The sequence below is a fragment of the Saccopteryx leptura genome, chromosome 2 (genome assembly GCF_036850995.1).
Source record: "Saccopteryx leptura isolate mSacLep1 chromosome 2, mSacLep1_pri_phased_curated, whole genome shotgun sequence".
In the NCBI taxonomy this organism is placed as follows: domain Eukaryota; kingdom Metazoa; phylum Chordata; class Mammalia; order Chiroptera; family Emballonuridae; genus Saccopteryx; species Saccopteryx leptura.
In genome coordinates, this window is record NC_089504.1 from 343,559,216 (window position 1) to 343,582,130 (window position 22,915).

A 22,915-nucleotide genomic window follows, 5' to 3' on the forward strand; every position below is an offset into this window, starting at 1 on the left:
GCTAAAACCCTGGGGTTTCACTCTGGGGCATTGCCTAGCTCTGAACAATGACAAGCTTGTGGACTGGGTAAATACAAAGTTGAATTGATGTTAAGTGAAACAGCAGGTGGCACCATAGCAGGTTGTCTCTGAGCCATTCTGCAGAAAGCATGGCTATACATTGGCAGAGAATAATTCAAAAGTTTGGAAATAATTTAGAGATTCAAGTCCATTGGATTCTTCAATCTCTCTTTCTTTAAACATTACTTTAGTTTCAAATAAAAGAATGAAATAAAATCCTGACCTTCACTACCTTCCTAGCTGGCTTCTCCTTCCATCTCCAGCAGGTGGCAGAAGTGTTCCAAAGATGGTCCCCACCTCTCCGTTTCACGTGTTACTGCTCTGCAGCTTCCACCAGCAGGTGGAGCTCCAGAACCAATCCTGTCAGCTCAAGGACTAGGCATCAGAAGGGCCCTCTCCGAAGACCAGGGCAAGGCGGCGATTGTTCGGCCACAACAGGGTTAACGGTCCACATTCCAGAGCAAGGGAAAAGGAGGCTGGAGGGTCACAGACAGGGGAGGGGGCATGAAGGACCAACTTCTCACAACACACAGGCTCTGTTGGGAGAGATAGATCACCTCCAACAATGGTCACAGCTGTTTTTGTCTGCCCCGAAGGAAAGACGAAGGAAGCAGGTATCAGAGAGGGCCCTTCCTGCAGGGGCTTCTGTCTGGCTTGTAAAACTGTCAGAGCAGCTGCATTCATGTGTTGAGTGATGGATGATGGAAAGAAGGAGGGACAGACGGCCGCAGATGGACACAGCGACTTACAAGTCGAGGCAGGTGGCAGAGGCCTACCAGAGGCTCTGCAGGTGGGGCACGCTGATTCATTGCCCAGTGAAAATACCAAGGAGACCTGGGCCACAGCCCTCTTCCCAGCCTCCTTCAGGGCCAGGAGCGGCTGCCTCCTCAATCCATCTGCAATGAAAGCTTCCGCTGGTCCTCCTTTCTTTTCCTGCACCTCAGGTGTGAACCCTCTTCCCCCACGCCTCTGCCCCTCCCAGGCCTCTCATTCTGCTCCAGGGCTGAGGGAGCAAATCCTTTTGGTTTCTTTGTGGCTGGCTGGACCTGGGATGGCTTCATGGAATGCACCCCGTGGTATGCACCAGTAAGATTTTCCATATTGGACTCAAAGCTGGTTTTGAAAAATGTAATGGGCTGGGAGACAAGAAAAAAAAAAAACTGTTAGCACTAAAAATGTTGGCCTTGGCTTTTGCTAAGAAAAGGGATTTTGTGCTCTCTACTCCTACCCACAGCCTGGCTAGGAAAATAACTGCCTTTAGAACATTAGCCTGCAAGCCACAGTGAGTGTCCTGGCCAAAAAGTGCCTGTCACCATGTGAAGGATCTTTGAGGAGCGTGAGCTAAGGTTTCCTCCTTGAGCGCCATCACCAGCGCCTGCTAACTTGCTCACCCAGGTCTTGTAACCGGAATCCTCGCCCCCTTGCCTGAGCAGGTGGCCCTCAGTTTTCCCTCTTGCCTTCCAGAAGATGCCAAGGGCTTTCTTGGCCAGGATAGTCAATGCTGAGCCTCACGGAAGTGGGACCAATGAGATGTCTTTAAAAGCATCCTTCTGCCTCTGTCTGGGTCTGTGGGGGCCAAATTGACACCTGTAGGGCCATTTGTTAGGGGTGACAAATGAACTTGGCCTGAGAAATGGGATCAGCTGGGCTCAGCTCTGTGGAGGATTCAGAGCTGCTGTTTCTTTTGTTAAGCTGGTCCAGAGTTTGTTTTGAGAAAGCCAGAGGGGCCCTGGGGGTAGAGATTAAGAGCCAGGGCTCATTTTGATATCTGGAAACCACAGCCGTCTCACACGCCCCTCTCTCTGGGTCACCTGGGAGCACCAGCAGCAATTTGGGAGTTTGCTGCACTTGAGGAGAAGTCTTTGGAGAGGGCTTGTTCTGAGCACACCCCGTTCCCTCCCCCTGGGCTGAGGGAAGCATGGGACCAGCCCTGCCCCAGCCTGTCATTGGCTGGCACGAGGCAGAGGGGGCTTTAAAAAGGCAAACGTGTCTGGGCTGGGGACTGGAGCTTGTGCTACTGGAAGGCCAGGTGCCCTCCTCTGGCTGGCACCATGCAGCTCTCTCTTGCCCTGTGTCTTGTCTGCCTGCTGGTGCACGCAGCTTTCCGTGCGGTGGAGGCCCAGGGGTGGCAAGCATTCAAGAATGATGCCACGGAAATCATCCCTGAGCTGGGCGAGTACCCTGAGCCCCCGCCAGAGCTGGAGAACAACAAGACCATGAACCGGGCAGAGAATGGAGGGAGGCCTCCCCACCACCCTTTTGAGACCAAAGGTATGGGGTGGGAGGCAGCACTTTTAGCATAAGGGTCTCTGGTGGGAGGGTTGGTTCTCTTGGGGACCTGTCGAAGACTGGGGTAAACCCTCAGGCATTGCCAGCAATGGATGGTGGCAAGGAAAAGCTGGCACGCCAGTGTAGCCTTGGAATCCAAGTGAGGCTGGCAGGGGGCTGGCTGAGAGCCTGGGGCAGGATGGAGGTGGTGAGGGTACAGCACTGTGACAAGCTCAGGGGCCGGGGAAGGAGAAAGTTTCAAGGAATCCCCTCCTGAGAATTCAGGAGCCAGGCCCAGCTGTTGGCACCCCTGGGGAAGGGACAAGGCAAGGGAGCCTCAGGTCTGTGAGCACCTGCTGGTGGCTAGATGCCCTCCATGGGCTGTGCATGTACCATACCCCAGGGACCCACCACGTGAGAGCCCCATGAGGTGAACTCCCAGTTTGAAGGTGAAGAAACGAAGGTTCCAGAAGTTAAGTAGACTGGTTACGAGTAGAAGAACTGAGATTTGAACCAGTTTGATCCAATTTCAAGACAGCCCTGGGAGGGGACCAAAAGCCAGTGCAAACCCTCCTAGAGCAGTGGAAAAGGGATGGAGAGAGGCACCCCATCAGCTCCCCGGGCCCCTGGTCTGCTCAGCGAGCTGGCACTTGAATGGGAGTATAGGCACAGTTTGAGTCTCTGCTATGGGTGGCAGCAGGGCCCAGGCCTTGGAGGGGAGGCAGCATCCTCTGTGCAGGGAGTAGACACAGGTGTCGACTGAGCCCAGCATCTGTCCTGAGTCCCCACCTCAGGTCCAGCCTTGCCTCATTCCTGGGGAGGAAGCCTGGCCCCAGTGAAAAGTCAGCGGCCCTAGTAGAGGGCACACCTGGGTTCCTGGTCAGGTCTGCACAGGGAAGCCTGGGGCAGTGTGCACAGCTGGCTCTGCAGCTGGCAGGAATGGCTGGGGGAGGTGGCTCGGATGACACTCCAGAGTGAGGGCCTCACCGCCCTCTGGCCATTGTCCTTGTGGGAGAGGAGCCCCTGCCCAGTCTCTTGCATCCCATCCTTCCTGCCTCACAGCCAGCTGGGAACATAGGTGTCCGCAAAGGGCAACAGCAGAGGAGGCTGGAGGATCCTTGGGTCTTCCAACTTGGAGGACATATGTTCCCCTCCCCCACGCCTCCCCAGGAAAGGTCAACTAAGCTCAATGGATGGGCTATAGGGGACCCAAGTATGAGGTGTCCGTTTCCCTGGGCTCCCATGAGAGGCCATAAGCCCCTAGGAAGCCACTTGCTCAAAACAAAGTCACCCTCTGAAGAGGAAGTTCCTGACCTTGGGGCACTATTCTTGGAAAGCCCCAAAACCTCCTTCCCTGGGCAAATAAGCTGCCCACACACACCACCCCTGCAGCCTGGCAGCAGGGGTGAGGATGCCAAACCAACTTAGAAACCAGAAGGCCAGCCACAGGAGGAAGGCAGGCCCCACAGCTGCCTGCTGTGCTTGCTCTCCAGGATGGGTGGGGGTGGGGGGCCTCCCCTGCTCTGCCCCCTCTCTGGTTTTGGTCTTAGGACTATATTTCACCCTTTGGTGTCATATGGGAACGGTCCCCATGAGACCCTTGGGGGTGGACAGGTGCTTACATGAGGACCATCTATTTTCAAAGCCCCCACCCATTTAAGCCCACAGTAGGAGACCCCCATAAAGGTGACTTCAGGGAACCAAGTCAGAGCCCAATCTCCCCCCAACCCAGGAAGTAAGACTGTGCCACCATCAGGAGTCCATTCAAATGGCACAAACAGGAGATGTGCCCAGCAGAGTGCCTGGTACACAGCGGGTACTTAATAACCTGTAGGTTTGCAGTCAGAGCTTGGTCCCCCTCTGGTAGGGAAGTCACTGTAGTAAAAAGCAGCCCTTGGCCTCCCAGCCCCCAGCTCCCAGCCCAGCTTGGTCACGCAGCTTCCACGACTGTGGGAGCCCAGAGGTGCTGGGGCTTCAGGGAAATGGAGTCAAGAGATCCAGCTCTGCCTTTCGGACAGACGCTCTTCCCTCCCTGGGCCTCGGACAGACGCTCTTCCCTCCCTGGGCCTCGGACAGACGCTCTTCCCTCCCTGGGCCTCGGACAGACGCTCTTCCCTCCCTGGGCCTCGGACAGACGCTCTTCCCTCTCTGGGCCTCGGACAGACGCTCTTCCCTCTCTGGGCCTCGCTGCCCTAAGTGATAACGAGGGGGTTGGACATGCTGCCTTTGGCTCCTTTCAAGTCTAATGACTTCTCCTCCTCTCCACCTCCCCTTCCATCCCTCTCCTCCCCAGCAGCTGCCCTGATTTATTACCTTCAATTAACCCCTACTCTTTTCTCCATCCCCTTGCAGCCCCTCCCAAGTGGCTGGAAAAGGAATTTGGGAGAAGCCAGAGCCATGCCAACTGTGTGCCTAGTATCAGCCTTGCCATGGCCAGGGGCCCTTGGTACAGGTGTGACTTAAGTCTGGCAAAAAGGTCCCCTTTGAGAGAAATAATAATAACACCTAATAACAACCAACACTTCCAGCTCTTACTATATGCCCAGTGGTTTATATATGTGATGGATTAACTCACTGAATTCTCAGATCAATTCATTTTAACAGATAGAAAACACAGAGAGGGTAAGTAGCTTGCTCAAGATCACAGTGATGGAGCTGGTATTTGAACTGCAGCAAAAGCAAAAAACAAGCAAACAAAACCAAGACAAACTTGGCTCTAAAGTTTTTAGGGGGGGATATTTCCACCAGCTGGGCTCTACCCATAATAGATGCCCAGAAGCAAAAGCTTCAGGAGACAGCAGGTTTGGGAAAGGCGGGGTGGTGGGGAGGGAGGCGGCCAGGAAGGGGTGGATGGGCCGGGCTGCCGTCCTCACGCGCACCTCTCTCCTTAGATGTGTCCGAATACAGCTGCCGCGAGCTGCACTTCACCCGCTACGTGACGGACGGGCCCTGCCGCAGCGCCAAGCCGGTCACCGAGCTGGTGTGCTCCGGCCAGTGCGGCCCGGCGCGCCTGCTGCCCAACGCTATCGGCCGGGGCAAGTGGTGGCGCCCGAATGGGCCCGACTTCCGCTGCATCCCCGACCGCTACCGCGCGCAGCGCGTGCAGCTGCTGTGTCCCGGCGGCGCGGCGCCGCGTGCGCGCAAGGTGCGCCTGGTGGCCTCGTGCAAGTGCAAGCGCCTCACCCGCTTCCACAACCAGTCCGAGCTCAAGGACTTCGGGCCGGAGGCCGCGCGACCGCAGAAGGGCCGGAAGCCGCGGCCCCGCGCCCGGGGCGCCAAAGCCAACCAGGCCGAGCTGGAGAACGCCTATTAGAGCCACCGCCCGCCGCGCCTCCCCAGCGGGCGCCTCTCAACCGGGCGCCCCAGGTTTCTAGCCTTTGCGTGCGGTTTGATTGTTTGTATTTCATTTTAAATGCCTGCAACCCAGGGCAGGGGGCTCAGACCTGCCTGGCTTCACAGGAGGTAGCCAAGCCCTGCGGATCCCGGGGGGCAGCAAAGCCCCACACTCCCCACCCGCCGCCGAGGGGGTCCCGCAGGGCAAGGGAGGAAGCTGCGAGTCACAGACACTGAGCCACGAAGCCTCGCTCATTGGGGCGCCTACCTTTGCAGGTCCCACTTCAGAGCAGGTAGAAAAGGAAGCATTTCACTGCCCCAGGGGTTTTAGGGAGCGGTGGGGAGAGAGAAAAGTCTGGGGACTGGTTATGAAAGTTGGATAAGATCCTCGTCCACCTCTCTGCTCACCATAAAGCATAGTGCCATGCTGTGCCGGGAGCACAGGACTTGGGTCCATAGATAAGGTTTCTAGTCCTGGCTCTGCTACTACCTTGCTGGGTGATAGACTACACTCTTCTCTTTCTGGACATTGACTTCCTATTTAAAATGCAGGTGGAGGTGGGATTAGGATCTCAAGGAATCTACTGCCACATGATTCCAAGGATTCGGGTGCCTTCTGAATGGGCAGGGAGGAAGAGGTTGGATTGAAGCACTGCCAATGGTCATGTAGAGAATTTGGAGTTGTAATCCTTTGATCTGACAGCCAAAGATGAAAAGCAGGGGAAAAGAGGAGTCCATTTACAGCTGACAAACTCCTGAAAGATGCAGTTACTTCCCTACCTGGCCTCCCCAGATTCTGGCTACCTCCACCCCTCCATCTCAAAGGATGCAGAAACACCATCAATTAGGGTAGAGAAGGAGAAAGTCCCAAGGGTGGTGAGAGGGAGAGAAATCACCCCTCCCCTATTCCCAAAGAGCAGCACCCTCCCCCATGGCCATATTTTAAAGTCACTTTCAGCAGAGAAATTCAAGGTCCAAGGACACTGGGCTTGCAAGCCCAAGGGGGCAGCCACCACCCTTTTAAAGACCAGCAGATCCCTTCTGAGTCACCTCCCCCTGCCTACCACTCATGGACACATTTCTGTCTAGAAAATTGATTTTTACTACTGTTACATGTGATGGCATATCTTACATTGAAATAATATTACCGGGGGAAAATTACAAGTGCTGTACATATGCTGAGAATCTGCAAAGCCTAATCGCTGCCATCTAAAAATCTTTTTGAAAATCATTTCCAGACACCTCTTACTATCTGTGTAGTTTATAAGTGTTAAAAAAATATATATTTTTAAACAGAAGCACATGCCATGTGAAAGCCTTTTGGGCTCGTCATTTTTTTTGCAATCTTTCATGTGGGGTTTGTCCACAAGAATGAAAGTTGTGGTTTTTAAAAAGAGTTAAGTTACATATTTATTTTCTCACTTAAGTTATTTATGCATAAGTTTTTCTTGTAGAGAATGACAACGTTAATATTGCTTTATGAAATACCAGTCTGTTCTTTCAGAATCCAGAGGCATTGTTAATAAAGACAATGAGTCATTATGGAGAGGATGTGGTCTCAATTTGTCAACCACACACAGTCATTTCTGTCAAAGTTAACATCCTTCTCTTGGTCACTATGACACCTTTGACTGTGCTATGGTGGCCTTTGTGGCAATTATGTTCTTCCTTTGAAAAGTCATGTTCGTCCCTTCCTTTCCAAACCTAGACTTCATCCTTCACTTTGGCCGTTGTAATAACCTCAGCCTGGTCACCCTCAAGCAGCCTGCCCTTCACTGTTTCAAAAACACTGTTCTCATCATGTCATAATATAATCCCTTAACAGCTCCTCCTTGCCCAAGATCAAGGTCAGGCTTCTCAGTCTGACACGTAAGGCTTTTGTCTGCTTGATTCCCACCCCCCACGCCACCAAGCTCCCTTAATGACTCCAAGTGGCCACATGCTGGCCTGATGACCCCTGCTTCTTTAGTTTGCCAGCCAGCCGCATCCCCAACAACTCCTGCTCTTTCTTTAGGGTTCATGTCCCTTGTCATCTCTTCCCTGAATCTTCCAGAGATGTTCCAATCCCCACTGATCTCTCTCTCCTCAGACATCCAGCCCCTTTTGTACATGCCTCTAATTTTGTCCCTGATACTATCCATGTCTTTCATCTGACATTCATTCATGGACCACCAGTCTCACCCGGCTTTGCCCTGCTTTGGATGGGGACAGACATAAAGCCATGTGCTGCCATTCAGGACCGGCTCACAGGGAGCTCAACCAAGCCTGTTCCCAAACGTGAACTTTATGCCTCTCTAGCAAAGATGTAAGCAGGGCCAATGTCTTGCACTTCTCTCATCGTGCTGGATGCTAGAGAAATACTCTTCAGTTTCCAAAAGGAGAGAGAATCAAATGCAAAGCTTTAAATCAAGTCTAGCCCATCTTGGGGTGAGTACATCCCAAGAGCCCTCATTACCCCTTAGAGGAAACTGAGGTCCTTCCCTGTGACTTTTCACTTGAACTCCCAATGAACCCTCCCAAATCCATTATCATCCCAATGAGTCTGTACTCGGTGTCAGTGTGTGCTGCTGCCTCCAGACCCTGCAGCCTCACCGAGGCCTTGCAGGGAATCTGCGTTGTGGAGTACCCCAGAGCCAAAGCACAGGAGCAGGTAGGAAATGATACACTACCCCGCTCCCAGAGGCAGTGTGGTTCAGTGGGTGAAACCGGGGCTCTGGAGCCATGTTTGTGTTTGAATCTGAGGAAACTGAGGCATCAAGGGTTAACTGTGTCTACCCACAACTGGATATGAGTGCAGTTCCCCGCCCTGACAATCACTCAACTTGCTCAGAGCCTGGTGGGCACGTGGGCAAGTGATCAGGTCACATTGTACTGTACAAAGTGTATGGGACCAAAGTCAGGAGTAATTGGCTCTGTGGTGGGGACACGCAGAGGTGGATTAAGGTCGGTTGGGGCCCCGGGCGCAGAAGAAAATAAAATATTGGGCCCCTTAAAAAAAAAAAGAGCTAGGAAAAATAAAAATACATGTTAACCATATTTTTAAATAAATAAAAAATATTATGTACTATTAACGTTAAAATTGCACATATGAAACCAAACTTGGTGTCATTAGAAAAAAAATGTAAAGTTGGGGTTTTGCAGGGCCCCTCAGAAGTCACGGCCCAGGGCGCATGCCCGGTGCACCTGTCGTTAAATCCGCCTCTGGAGACAAGAGATAAAGGTTAGGAAAGTTTCCTAGAGGCGGGTGCTTCTTAGAGGTTCATCAGGTAGAGAAAGGAGCACAAACATTCTAGGCAGAAAACATGGCCCAAGTAAAGGCCTTGGGGCAAAAGATATGTCGCTGTTTATGGTGGACAAGACTTAGTCCACCATTCCTCAACATGTACTGAGTCCTCACCGTGTGCCAGGCAGTGTGGGGGACCGGGAACTCCAAGCAATTCCTCACACAAGATACACCTAAGGGTCTGCTTTCTGGGACCAGGAGGTCCCTGTGGGATCAGCCCAGCCTACAATCCCATTACCACGAGGGGAAAAAAACCCAAAGGCTAAATTGTAGGTCGGGCTAGGGGTTATTTACGGAAAGTTATATTCTACCTACATGGGGTCTATGAGCCTGGCGCCGATCAGAAACAGAACAGACACCAAACTCAGCCGGGAGGGGCGGGGTTCCGCTGCTGGGAGCATGCTCTGGAAGACAGGAATCTTGTCTGCCACGGCCCACCAGGGCACCCCAGTACTCAGAATACAGCAGGTGCCTCACATGCCTAGAGGTTGCATAATTATTGTTCTGTCTATTTCAGAACTCTTCTCTTGTGAGATTAGGTGGATGGAATGGACTAGGATGTATGGATGGTGGTGGAATGAGGGAGGGGAAGACCTGACATCTGTGGAAAGAAGCTGCTTTTCCTGATCAGTTTCTACTGGGTCTCTGAGGTTAAGACACAGCTCCTACCCTCAAGCAGCTTATAATCTTGCAAGGGAGTCAAGTGGAAAATGAGGGCACGAGGTGCGGCTATGGAGTGTTTGATCGTTTGTCATCGGAGTGTTGGAGACCTGAGGGGGTGAGGGCTTCAGAAGAGCAAGGCAGGGGTGGGGTCCTGCTGAGCTGCCTGGATGCCCAGGGGCAGAGAGAAGAGGCAGCAGAAGGAAAGGAGCAAGGGGGACACACACCAGGGTGGGGGCGATGCTGGCACGAAGTAGGCGCTCTCTATCCAAGTTTATGACACAAGGAAACAGCAGAAGCCAGGAAGGAGAGGAGGTGGGTGGGGGTAGAGTGGGATACTGTTAGTCACAGCAGGAGAGAGGAAGCACAGAGTGAGAAGGAGGGAGGGGCTGAGTCCCTAGAATGGTGGCATCAACTCCCGTGGGAAAGACAAGAAACTGGGTCATGGGTGCCAACAGATGCCCCCAAATGATATTCTGCTCTCCTTGAGCCTGCAGGGTTGCTTTGAGACCGAGCCCTGCCTTTCTTACAACTTTACCCCCCTCACTCCCAATTTCCCTACAATCGTCTGGGGTTCCCGAGCGTGGGTCCTGAGCACCAGGAGAGCCAGAGCTGGCAGTGGGCAGCTGCAGGTGGAAGACAGGTGCCCATGGGGCAAGGCAGGAAAGGGAGATGGAAAGAGGAGGCCAGACAACCCTCATCTTCCCAACAGCTTCCTGAGGGCTGATCATGCGAGCAGCCTTAAGCTGGAGTCAGAAAGATGGGACAGGAAAGGAAGTCGGAGGAAGAGAGGGTGGATGTGGAGAGGAAGAGAAGGGTAAGCATCCCTCATTCCACTGATACGGACCGAGTGCCGGCTGTGTGCCAGGCACTGCCTGAGGCTCCAGGAGTGTGGTTGTGGTTGTGGTTGTGGCTGTGGTCGCAGAGCCTTAGAAAGCTCATGGTCGGTGCCAGCAGGAAGAGGGATGTCAGACAGGTAACAAAGAAATGCAGAGCATAATGTTCAGGAACGCAGAGTTCTATAAAGCAAAATAAAGCTGGTGAGCAGATAGAGGGCCAGGCCAGGCTTCCCTGGGGAGATGGCATTTAAGCTGAGACCTACATGCAGTGAGAGAGTGAGCCACACAGAACCTGGGGGGCACATGTGCCAGGAGAAGGAACAGCAAGTGCAAAGGCCCGGAAAGTATGTAGGGGGGTGGTGAAGGGACAGCAATAATTGCCTGGGGTGTCTTTCAGGCGCCTTCATGCCAAGGCTGCTAACCCCTGATCTGGAAGCCAGCATGGTAATTATAATTATAGTGGGGAGGTGTGTGCGCGTGTTTGTAAGAGAAAATGTCTTTTTGTTCCCCTGGCTCTGTAGGTTAAAGATCACGTGGCCCCCAGAGAGGAAGAATTTGCATATTAATTATGTAGCTATGTATGCCTCTATTCTTTTTTTTTTTTTTTTTTTGTATTTTTCTGAAGCTGGAAACGGGGAGAGACAGTCAGACAGACTCCCGCATGCGCCTGACCGGGATCCACCCGGCACGCCCACCAGGGGCGAAGCTCTGCCCACCAGGGGGCGATGCTCTGTCCATCCTGGGCGTCGCTATGTTGCGACCAGAGCCACTCTAGCGCCTGGGGCAGAGGCCAAGGAGCCATCCCCAGCGCCCGGGCCATCTTTGCTCCAATGGAGCCTTAGCTGCAGGAGGGGAAGAGAGAGACAGAGAGGAAGGAGAGGGGGAGGGGTGGAGAAGCAGATAGGCGCCTCTCCTGTGTGCCCTGGCCGGGAATCGAACCCCGGACTTCTGCACGCCAGGCCGACACTCTACCACTGAGCCAGCTGGCCAGGGCCTGCCTTTATTCTTTTTATTATTATTATTATTATTATTATTATTATTTTCATTTTTCTGAAGCTGGAAACAGGGAGAGACAGTCAGACAGACTCCCGCATGCGCCCGACCGGGATCCACCCGGCACTCCCACCATGGGGCGATGCTCTGCCCACCAGGGGGCGATGCTCTGCCCATCCTGGGCGTCGCCATGTTGCGACCAGAGCCACTCTAGCGCCTGAGGCAGAGGCCACAGAGCCATCCCCAGCGCCCGGGCCATCTTTGCTCCAATGGAGCCTTGGCTGCGGGAGGGGAAGAGAGAGACAGAGAGGAAAGCGCAGCGGAGGGGTGGAGAAGCAAATGGGCGCTTCTCCTATGTGCCCTGGCCGGGAATCGAACCCGGGTCCTCCGCACGCTAGGCCGACACTCTACCGCTGAGCCAACTGGCCAGGGCTATTATTATTATTTTTAAGTGAAAAAGAGAGACAGACAGACTGGAAAGGAGATGAGAAGCATCAATTCTTCGTTGTGGCACCTTAGTTGTTCATTGATTGCTTTCTCATGTGTGCCTTGACCAGGGGGCTCCAGCCAAGCCGGTGACCCCTTACTCAAGCCAGCGACCCCATGCTCAAGCTGGTGAGCCCATACTTAAGCTGGATAAGCCCGAAGTCAATCTGGATGAGACTGTGCTCAAGCCAGTGACCTCAGGGTATCGAACCTGGGACATCAGCGTCCCAGGCCGACACTCTATCCATTGCGCTACCTCTTGGTCAGGCATACACACCTTTATCCTTAAAGTTTGTGGTAGGTTTGCTTAAGTAAGACTGTGGGTATCGGACAGATGCATTCCTTATATGACATACATACATTATGAAATTTGTATATAATTGCAGAAAAGTCCCCAGTTTTCTTTTGTTGAATGCCCACAGAATCCAAGCTGGGGTAAAAGCAATGATTAGCTCAGTCCAGGAAAGTGCAAATGCAAGTGTGTTTGCGTTCTCTCTGGCAGTGGCTCTAGCCCAGACACGAATACATATCGACGTATACATGTTTATTGTGTAGGTCAGGGGATTGAGAGCTGAAAGATAAGGAGTCTAGAAATGAATTCCTCCCGGAAAGATTCATTTTACTCCTCTGAAGCACGCTCCAGTCATGGCGTCCACTGCAAACTCCTTCTAGAAGATTTGCTTTCAGTCTGTTCTGTGGCTTTGTACATGCAGTCACATGTGTGTGCATGTGTGCACACACACACCATCTTTACTCTGAATATCCAATGCCAAACATTCCCCAGTATTTTAAAAGCCTCCTGTTTCTGTCCCTTGGTTAGCAGGTGTCTAAGAATGGTACTGGCTTCTGGGACTGTGAACAAGGCTGTCATCTAGAAGTCAAGTCAGATCAGAAAGGTGGCCAGTTCTGGACAAGACAAAGCTGCACATCCTCCAGGGACACCAGACAAGAGGCCAGGACTGCACCTCAGCTCTGCCCAGAATCCAAAAGCAGCCCCAGCAGGGGGGGTATTTTCTGTGTGCATTGCCCTCTGGGGGCCACCCAAGATCCTTGAGGAGCTGTGTGGGGCAGGGAAGCTGGCCCAGGGGTCCTTCTCACTGTCGCCTCCCTTCCATTCTTGGCAGTGCTATCAGATGGACTTTTCTCTGTCGTTTTGAAAAACAAAGTTCAAGATTTTTTTTAAATGCAGAAAATTTAATGTTTTAGCACTTTTGCTTCATTGTTTTATTTTTATATAAAACAAATTGAGCATCATAGGTAAAATTCTCTTTGTATATATTTCCCCCCTTCCCCATGTTTCTCCCCACCTCTCCAGAAGCAACAATCCATGTATTTGTGCTTTCCTACATATACATTATTTATAACCAATGTACACACGTGTGTGATTTTAAATTTACATATACTTTATCATACTATACATGTTTTGAAACTTACCCTTTCTTACTCAAAATGATACCTTTAAGATTTAGCATGTTAGATTATTTTTAACTATTGAACCTTACAAATATCTTTTATCACTTGGCACTTATTTATTAGTTTGTTTCCAATGTTTTCACTATCACAAGCAATACTATAAAGAAGTTGTTTAATATGACATACAGTAGAGTTTCTTCAAGACAGAAAGGAGTGAATGTTCAAATACAAAAATCTAAGCACTTCTGTGCTCAGAATTCTTCCATGGCTCCCTATCACCTAAAGGATAAACTCTAACCTCTTTCATTTACAAGGATATAATCTGGTTTCTGGCAACCTGTTCAGGTGAACATTCGATGAGTGGCCTCCTTAGCACTTTATTTTCTACAATATTATATTTCTTTTAATTTCCAAAAAGTCCAGGTAGTTTTAAGCATCTGTACTCTTGCATGTTCTGTTTTATCTGCCTAGGACACCCTCCTCCTATTTCTCTGGTCTGGAAAGTCTTCATTTTCGAGTCTCACCTCAAAGACTGCCTTTTCTGTGGGAACAGACCACAGTGCCATGTACATACTGCATTACAGGGACTGCCAATCTGACTCCCTCCACCCTGGACTGTGAGTCTACTGAGGGCAAGGCCCCAGTCTTTGCACATTTGGAACCCCAGTGCCTTTGCACAGGCTTGGCCAGAGTCAGCGCTCAATAACTATGTATTTGATGAATTACTAGATGTTTGGCCGGTGGGGTGTGATTTGAGCAGCAGGAATGGAAAGTCCAACTTCTTTCTAGCTCGGCAGCAGGCAAGAGTTCCGGGACATTTTCAAAAGCATTTCTTTCCTTCAAGTCCCTCTGTAGCTTTGCAACGGTGATGGTGGGGAAGAAGGGCCCCTCCCAAAAAACCAAGTCCATGGTTGTTTACCCAGGACATTATCAAGCCCAAATTACAGATACCTCTATCACTTGGCCACCAATTTGGTGTTGCGGTGTTAGGTTATTTCTATGTCTGAAGAAAACAGCTCAGCTCTGACTAAAGAAATAAATGATATCATTTTTCATTCAGGCAACCAGATTCCTCGGTACAAAGGGCTCCCTGGGGAGGAACGCCGGGACAGCGTGGCTCCTCTGAGGCTATTTACATCTGTCAGCTTCTCTAATCTCTTGCCTTCCTTCCTCTCTGCCTGCTTCCTTCCCCTGCCCAGAGGCCCTCTTGAGCCACACACTTGCAGGGAGGGTGGTGGAGCCACCGGCCTCACGTATGCGCTGGGGTGTGTGGGGGTGAGGTTTTGGCCCAGCAACATGGGTTTTTTTCTTTTTCTTTTTTCTTAGAAACCAGCCTCAATTTAAGATAATGACTCTCCTCGTTCGCCAATGATCGCTATTTGTAGGGACTTATTTTTCCCTGGATAATTTGGCTAAAAGAAGTTGAATCTAAGAGGGAACATTTTCTAAAAATGTGGCTGGACAGTTTGCGGGGCACCAAGGGGCGTCTTCTGGGTCACCTCTTCCATGAGTGCCTCGGTGCCCTTGAGATGGAAACAGACTCCTACCGAGCCTTTTATGGACAGACATAGTCAGGATGGCTCTTTAAAATGTCATTGAAACCTGGAGTGACAAGGGCCCTGAACAATCATTTGGTCTGGACTTTGCCAAAATGTCTCGATTTCTGCCCAGTCAGCCCCCACCCCCTTTCCAGCCCGATCTGCCATCCGTGTCCCCCACCCCCATCCTGGCTCTGGCTCCCCCTTCACCCACGCTGACTCTTAGTTCCTCGAAAGCATAGGCTCGTCACTTATGGCAATGCTGTTCCCTCTGACTGGAATGCTCTTCCCGAATTCTTTGCCTTCTAATAACAACCCAAATGTCACCTCCTCAGAGGCCTTCCGTGACCACCCCCTTCTGCAACAAAACCCCGCTATTCTCTTTCCCAGCCTTTGTCAGGATTTGTCATTTTGTGTTGGTGCCATGTCATGTCTGCTCCTGCTATTCTATCATAAGCTCTATTAGTCAGGGATTGCGCTGTCCTACCCCTGCCCTACCTCTCGTGTGCCCAGTGTGGAGACCGTGGAGTGTGGCACACGGCAGGTGCTCAGCAAATGTTTGCTGAGTGAGTGAACCCGCAAGTGGCAAGTGAGCCACCTGCACACTCCCTCTCCTGCTGCTGTTAACAACACTGGAGGTTATCTTTTAATAGCAGATCCCAAACACTTTAGAGCTTTGGTCGGCCCACGGCCCTTTTCCTGGAGAGAGGAAAAGAGACTCTAGACCTGGAAAAACGTTCTGAGCTCTTATTCCTTGCTCTTTGTTTATGCACAAGCTGCTTTCCTTTCCTCAGCCACTTTACGTGCCTTTTCTCTGGCAGTCACGCCTTCATTAGAGACTTCATGTTTCAAGCAAGACTGTTCATAGAGCCTGACCAGGCAGTGGCACAGTGGATAGAGCGTTGAACTGGGATGTGGAGGACCCAGGTTCGAAATCCCGAGGTCGCCAGCTTGAGCGCGGGCTCAACTGGTTTGAGCAGGGCTCATTAGCTTGAGCCCAAGGTCGCTGGCTTGAGCAAGGGGTCACTCACTCTGCTGTAGCCCCCCCCCCCCCCCCCCCGTCAAGGCACATATGAGAAAGCAATCAATGAACAACTAAGGTGCAGCAACGAAGAATTGATGCTTCTCATCTCTCTCCCTTCCTGTCTGTCTGCCCCTATCTGTCCCTCTCTCTGACTCTATCACATACACACACACACACACACACACACACACACACACACACACACACACACACACAAAGACTTCATAGAATTCCATTTCGTGTTTTCCTGCTTCTTTTGTACTGTCTGGGGAGACCAACCAGATACTTTGAAGTCAGTATGGGACCTATTTACACTGCTGCTTCTGCTCACTGGGCAGCTGGGTGCCTCCAGCCCCCAAAGGGGCTGTAGCCAGACACCTGGAATCCCCCATGACTTTTCCTGCCTCCATCCCCACACCCAACCTGTCTACCACCACCTGAGTGGTTTCTACCTTCTTCAATCTGTCTAATGTCTCTTGAATCCATTCTTTTCTCCTAAGTGCTACCCCTTTGTTCAACTATTCTCTCCCCTGTCCCAGCCTTTGAGGTTCTTCTGGCCTCTGGACTCACCTCCAAATCAGTCTTTCCATAGGAGTGGAATCGGACCCTGCCCCTCCTCTGCTTCCTGTGGCCTCAGGATGGCGAGTCTTCACCTCAACTAGGCCCCAGGCCAGACCTGATCAGACTTTCCAGCTTTCCAGCTTCTTCTCTTCCTACTACTGGGCAACCTCCCAGGTGCCTCTCTGGGCATCTCAGTTTCCTCAGGTCCCACGTACTCTCACACGTCCAGACTTTATGCAGCTGGTCCCTCACCGAAAAGCCCTTCTGACATCGCCAGCTGCTCTTGCCTTGGCTCACATCATTTCCGCCTGGAAGCCTCTGACCCTCCAGCCTGTGTTAGGGACCCTTCCCGGTATTCTCATGGCAGATTGTAATGTCCCTCATATTGCGCTTGGCACAGTGCCCTTTAGTCACCCATTTGCTATCTGTTTCCTCTGCTGGAAGACTGGGAGTTTCATGAGGACAGGGACTGGCTGTTATGCTCAGGGTTGTAGAGAAGACCCTGATTTGAAATCCTGAGACTTAGACATTCAGGAGCAGCAAGACTTGAGGAATATACATTGAACCCATTACATCTCAGGATCCCAGCCAGGAGGACTGACTCCTTTAGAAGGGAAACTGATTTGAACTTGAGGGCCCTAGGAAAGGAGGTACTCCAAGCAATCTTGACTAACATTAGGTTAGGAGAGCCCTCTAAGATTCGAGAGAAGACTTAGAACCTGAAGAAACCCCTCTACTGGCAGCCTGGACCCACCTTCTCCTCCTTTTGGTAGGTGGCCTGAAGGACGGCACAGCTCTCCTGGCTATTAAGGGTGTGTGTGTGTGTGTGTGTGTGTGTGTGTGTGTGTGTGTGTGTGTGTGTGTGTTGGGGGAGATATTCATGGAGAAGCATTTCCCTGCTCTTCAAAAGAAACTCATGTGCCTGACCTGTGGTGGTGCAGTGGATAAAGCATTGACCTGGAATGCTGAGGTTGCTGGTTTGAAACCCTGGGCTTGTCATATGGGAGTTGATACTTCTTGCTCCTCCCCCCCTAAAATGAATAAATAAAAATCCAAAAAAAAAAAAAGTGGGGAGGGGGGAATTCTTGATAAGGACCGTATTGATCACGGTCTAGCCAGGGAAGCAGTGTACATGGGAACAAGGGTTTCCTATAGGCATTCCATGTCCCCAAATGTGGGAGGAACTGGGGAAATAACATTCTGAAGGGGGATTTGGATGGTCAGAGAAAGTGCCCCTAGCCAGTCTTGACATGGGTGACAAGTTAGAACTTGCAGAGATACTGGAGATACAAAGTGCATCCAGCTACCCAACAGGGACCACGAGGGAGCTCATGGAGAGGTCTGTGGGGAGTCATTGCTCAGCAAGGCCAGCGGGCGGGACACCTCTGCCTCTGTCCGGCCCAGCATCTGACAATGACAGCCCTCTTGAGAGTGGTGGTGCCGCTTCACTTTCATTTTCCAAGTCTCCTGTAAATGTCTCTTTTGACCAACTCTACCCTAAACCCATATAGAAAAGGGGTTCTGCTGGACCAGGCGGTGGCGCAGTGGATAGAACGTTGGACTGGGACGTGGAGGACCCAGGTTCGAGAGCCCAAGGTCGCTAGCTTGAGCGCAGGCCCATCTGGTTTGAGCAAGGCTCACCAGCTTGAGCCCAAGGTCGCTGGCTTGAGCGAGGGGTCACTTGGTCTGCTGGAGCCCCCCGATCAAGGCACATATGAGAAAGCAGTCAATGAACAACTAAGGAGACTAAGGAGCCTCAATGAAGAATTGATACTTCTCATCTCTCTCCCTTCCTGTCTGTCTGTCCCTATCTGACTCTCTGTCTCTGTCACAAAAAAAAAAGAAAGAAAAATAAAGAAAAAAGAAAAGAAAAGAAAAAGGGGTTCTGGAAAGTATTATTCCCAGAATAACCGAGCATTAGGACCTGCCCCACTCGTTTTTCCAGCCTCGTCTCCTCCTCCTAACCCATGCCCTGGCCCCAAACTATTTACACTCCCCACATGCCTGACCCATGCTGTGCCCTCCATCTGGAAAGTCCTTGCTCCCTTATTTAGCTGGTCTACTCCAGTTGGACTTCAGGACCCGGCCCCAGAGACCTGTTCCCTGAGAAATCGTTCCTCTCTGAGAGTGCTGCTCTCCTCTGTGCCCCAGAGAACTTGGCGCAGACCCGTGCTGCCGCTCCTGTCGCCCTTTGTGTCTCCCTCATTCCCAGGTCACAGAATGTCTTAGGAACAAAGAGCACGTGTGCTGGGGGTCTGGGGCTCCCAGGAGCAGTTCCAGGCAGCCTTGGCATGGCAGCCACTCAGCCACTGGTTTACTGTGCTTCAGAGTCACCCAGGAAGCTTGTTAACAATTCAGGCTCCCAGTCCTCACCTCCCACAGATTCTGATTCGGTGGCTCTGGAGCTGAGCCCAGGCTCCTGCATTTTTTAGCAAATACCATGAGTGATTCCCATCATACCGGGTTAACTCTGACTGGGCTGAATATGTTTTAACTTCCTTCCTTCCTTCCTTCCTTCCTTCCTTCCTTCCTTCCTTCCTTCCTTCCTTCCTTCCTTCCTTCCTTCCTTCCTTCCTTCCCTTCCTTCCTCCTTCCCTCCCTTCCTCCCTCCCTCCCTCCCTCCTTTCTCTTTCTTTCTTTCTTTCTTTCTTTCTTTCTTTCTTTCTTTCTTTCTTTCTTTCTTTCTTTCTTTCTTTCTTTCTTTCTTTCTTTCTTTCAAGGCAGGCAGAGAGAGAGACAGAGAGACAGGAACATTAAGCTGTTCCTGTATGTGGTATGTGCCCTGACTGGGGAATGAACCGGCAACCTCTGAGCTTCCAAACAATGCTCCAACCAACTGAGCTATATGTCCAGGGCTTAATTTTCATTCATTCATTTGTTTGTTTGTTTGTTTTTAGAGAGATAGAGAGAAGAAGGGAGAGAAAGGGAAGCATTCATTTGTTGTTCCACTCAGTTGTTCATTCATTGGTTGCTTCCCATGTGTGCCCTGACCGGGGATCAAACCTGTCCCCTTGTCATTTAGGGACAATGCTCTAACCAACTAAGCTAACCAGCCAGGGCTGTTTTTAACAGTTTAAGTCTGATGCTTTTATAGAGGAAAGTTTTACCTCTTCCAACAAAGAAATAAGTGACTTTTACATTGTTTGTTAACAATATTTGCTGTCAAAATATTTATAAGTCCTTATAGGTCATATTCTGCTTTCGTTGAAAATCCTGAAGCTCAGACTAGGACTTGAGAGTTCATGCATTTCCTGAAGGGCTAAAGGGGATGCCAGGAAGAAGGCAGTGGAGACCAGTGGAGAGTTCAGGTGTGGAACCTGTCAGGGTCCAACCTGGACACAGAGGCCCAGCAATGCCTCAGTCCCAAGAAAATCTCCTGGGAAGGCTGAGAAGCCCTGTGGAGGCACCAGCTGGGCAAAGCTGAGTGGATAATGGGTGGGTCAGGTGCAGGGGAGGAGGCTCAGATCACATGCCACTGCCACCCATGTTCTGGGATCTCCCACGTGGGTCTCCCAAAGAGCTGGAACAGGAAGCAAGTTCTTTCCTCAACACAAGTGAGGAAGATGGTGTCCTTGAGGCACCTTGAGCCCAATTGGCTGGGGAAGTGGACATGTGTGGGATGGGGGCAGCCAGCCTCAGGGCTGCGTTGGAAGACAGCAAAGGAGCTGGAACCAGGACAGGAGCCGCAGCATGCTGGCTCCCACACAGCTGGGCCTTATCAGCTTTAACATCTGTCCCTGACTCCAGCCTGGGTCTCCAAGGAGTGTGGCTCCAGACCGTGGCTCAGGGCCCCCAGAGTGGGAGAGGGAGAGAAAGACCTTCGGCACTCTCAGAGCTTCTCGGCCTGGTGGTGGGAACTTGGCATGCTCTGGGCTTCTTCCTGGGGTCTGGGGGCTGCTGGTTGAGATGCTGACTCAGTTATATCCTGACCTGGGTCATTATTTTATTTAAAAATACAGAACAAATAAACCCACCCACAATCCCACCCTCCCAATCAACACAAGCATGGCTGACATTTAGGTGTCATTCCTGCCAGTCTTGTTTCCTGTGCGTGCATGCGTGTTTCTGTGTGTTTGTATCGTAGGTCCACAAAGTTATAAATTCTGCATGATCACATAAGCACTTTCCATGTTGCTGCTGAGTCTTCATAACCACTATTCCTAATGGCTGCCTGGGCCGTTGCAAGGCTGGGCCATGGCTTCCTCACGGGTTGTCTGTTGTCTTTTGACACACCCATAGAGCACAGCCCTTTCCCCTCCCTATCCTCATCTCTACTGGAGATGGAGTCTTTGGACATCGTAAATCATTAGAGTGAGGCATTGAGAATCCACCCTAACCAGAAAGGTTGGGTATGGCATGGGTCCTCCACTCAGAGAGTAGAGAGAAAGCAGGGGAGGTGATCATGCCCACCTTGGGCACAAGGGTCACAAGGAACAACCCAGATTTGCTGGCTCTTGACCAAAGGGGGAAAAGCTGGTTTTCTAAGAAAAGAATGTTAGAAAGAGGAAGACCAAAGCACACAGAGGTTGCTAGGCACCAGGGGACTGCTTTCTGGGAGGCAACCCAACTGAAAGCGTGGGAATCTCCTGCATCCTGAGTGATACTTGCTGGTGGCGAACTGAGCTTGTACCCAATTTTGGACACTGAACATCTTTGCCCAAATAGAGTTTTCTGTATTTAGGAGTATTTATTTTTTCAGATGGGGGCCGTTTCTGTGGTTTCTGACATATATTGCCTGATTGCTTTTCAGAAGGTAAGTACAGTACCACTTTACAATCCCATGGCCCAAACATGCTGACTGAGGACCCCATTTCTGGCACATATTAATGTGCAATAGATAAATGTTTAATAGCAAGCGGAACGGGAAATCTGGGCAGCAGTGCTGTTGCTGGAGAGAGAACATCCAGATTTTTAATCCCTGGAGGCCACTTCAGATACATTTGCCCAGGATTTAAGGGTCATTACTAGATGTTGCCAAACTGAATCAATAACTGGATACGGCAAAGGCTGTCTGCAGATCTCAGAGCAGGGCAGATGGAGTGTGATTCTCAAGTCTCACAAGGCTGAGGTAGACATCACAGTGTGATCCTTATGGCAGGAATTAACTCAGGGCCCCGCCATCAGAAGGCTTCTGCAGCCACTGCTCTCCTTGATGGCAGTGGTGGGAGGAACTGCTTGTCTTGTCAGAACTGCATGAAATAGGAGAAAAGTAATAGATCAAAGAAAAACTAGGGTAGAGGCAACTAGCCAAGCCGCTATATAACATTGGAGGTTGCCTTGTTGTGCTAGGGCGAGTTTGCCAGAGTGTGGCCTGGGGGCAAACCCAGCCCTCTGCCTGTTTGTTTGTTTGTTTTTTGTTTTTGTTTGTTTGTTTCTTTGTGTGACAGAATTAGAGAGAGGGACAGATAGGGACAGACAGGAAAGAAGAGAGATGAGAAGCATCAATTTTTTGTTGCAGCACCTTAGCTGTTCATTGATTGCTTTCTAATATGTGCCTTGACCGGGGGGGTTACAGCAGAATGAGTGACCCCTTGTTCTTGCTCAAGCCAGTGACCTTGGGCTCAAGCTGGTGAGCCTTGCTCAAGCTGGCGACTTCGAGGTTTCGAACCTGGGTCATCTGCTTCCCAGTCCAACGCTCTATCCACTGTGCAACTGCCTGGTCAGGCTGTTTGTTTGTTTTTATACAGCCTTTAAGCTAAGAATAGTTTAACAGATGAACATTAGCAATCAATTTGATGAACCCAATGAAGTGAAATGTTATCCCCAAAACTTCATTCTTCTTATGAATTAACCTGCATAACAAAAAGTTGTCCCAATTGTTATGATTATACTTAAAATTTTTGTCAATAACAACTTTGTGGAAATTTGTTTACTCTCTTGCTACATAAGTACCTATATAACATTCTTGAATTTATTTCTTAGCTCACAAAGGCCAAAATATTTACCATCTGACTCAATCAATTATCTACCTGACTCTTTTTTTTTTTTTTTTTTTTTTTAAAGGGAGTTGTTTTTATTTTTTATTTTTCTTTATTTATTCATTTTTAGAGAGGAGAGAGAGAGGGAGAGACAGAGAGACAGAGAGAGAAGAGAGAGACAGAAGGAGGGAGGAGCTGGAAGCATCAACTCCCATATATGCCTTAACCAGGCAAGCCCAGGGTTTTGAACCGGCGACCTCAGCATTTCCAGGTCGACGCTTTATCCACTGCGCCACCACAGGTCAGGCCTACCTGACTCTTTACGGAAAGAATTCGCTGCCCCTGCTCTAGGGCTGTGCTTCTCACATGTTGGTGATCATTGATCATCCCCTGGAGAATTGTGAAAACACAGATTCCTGGACCTCAGCCCCAGAGAGTCTTGTTCAGTAAGTCAAGGGTGGGGTCAAAGATTGTTTTAACAAACGCCCGGTGATGCTGATGCTGCCAGCCCGGAAACCACACTTTAAGCAACAAGGCTC

At 50.7% G+C, this 22,915-nt stretch overlaps 1 protein-coding gene across 1 annotated transcript; it reads left to right on the top strand.

Annotated features, from left to right (window-relative positions):
• The first annotated feature begins 2,079 nt into the window (after positions 1-2,079).
• SOST (sclerostin) lies at positions 2,080-7,203 on the top strand. Its single transcript, XM_066366317.1, has 2 exons — positions 2,080-2,331; positions 5,220-7,203. Exons 1-2 carry the CDS (start codon positions 2,112-2,114, stop codon positions 5,639-5,641), a joined length of 642 nt encoding a protein of 213 aa, XP_066222414.1. The 5' UTR covers positions 2,080-2,111; the 3' UTR covers positions 5,642-7,203.
• The last annotated feature ends 15,712 nt before the right edge of the window (positions 7,204-22,915 follow it).

Coding starts and splice junctions, on each gene's coding strand:
- SOST (XM_066366317.1), top strand. CDS start 2,112: ATGCAGCTCTCTCTTGCCCTGTGTCTTGTCTGCCTGCTGGTGCACGCA. Junction 2,332..5,219: donor CCACCCTTTTGAGACCAAAG/GTATGGGGTGGG, acceptor CTCTCTCCTTAG/ATGTGTCCGAATACAGCTGC.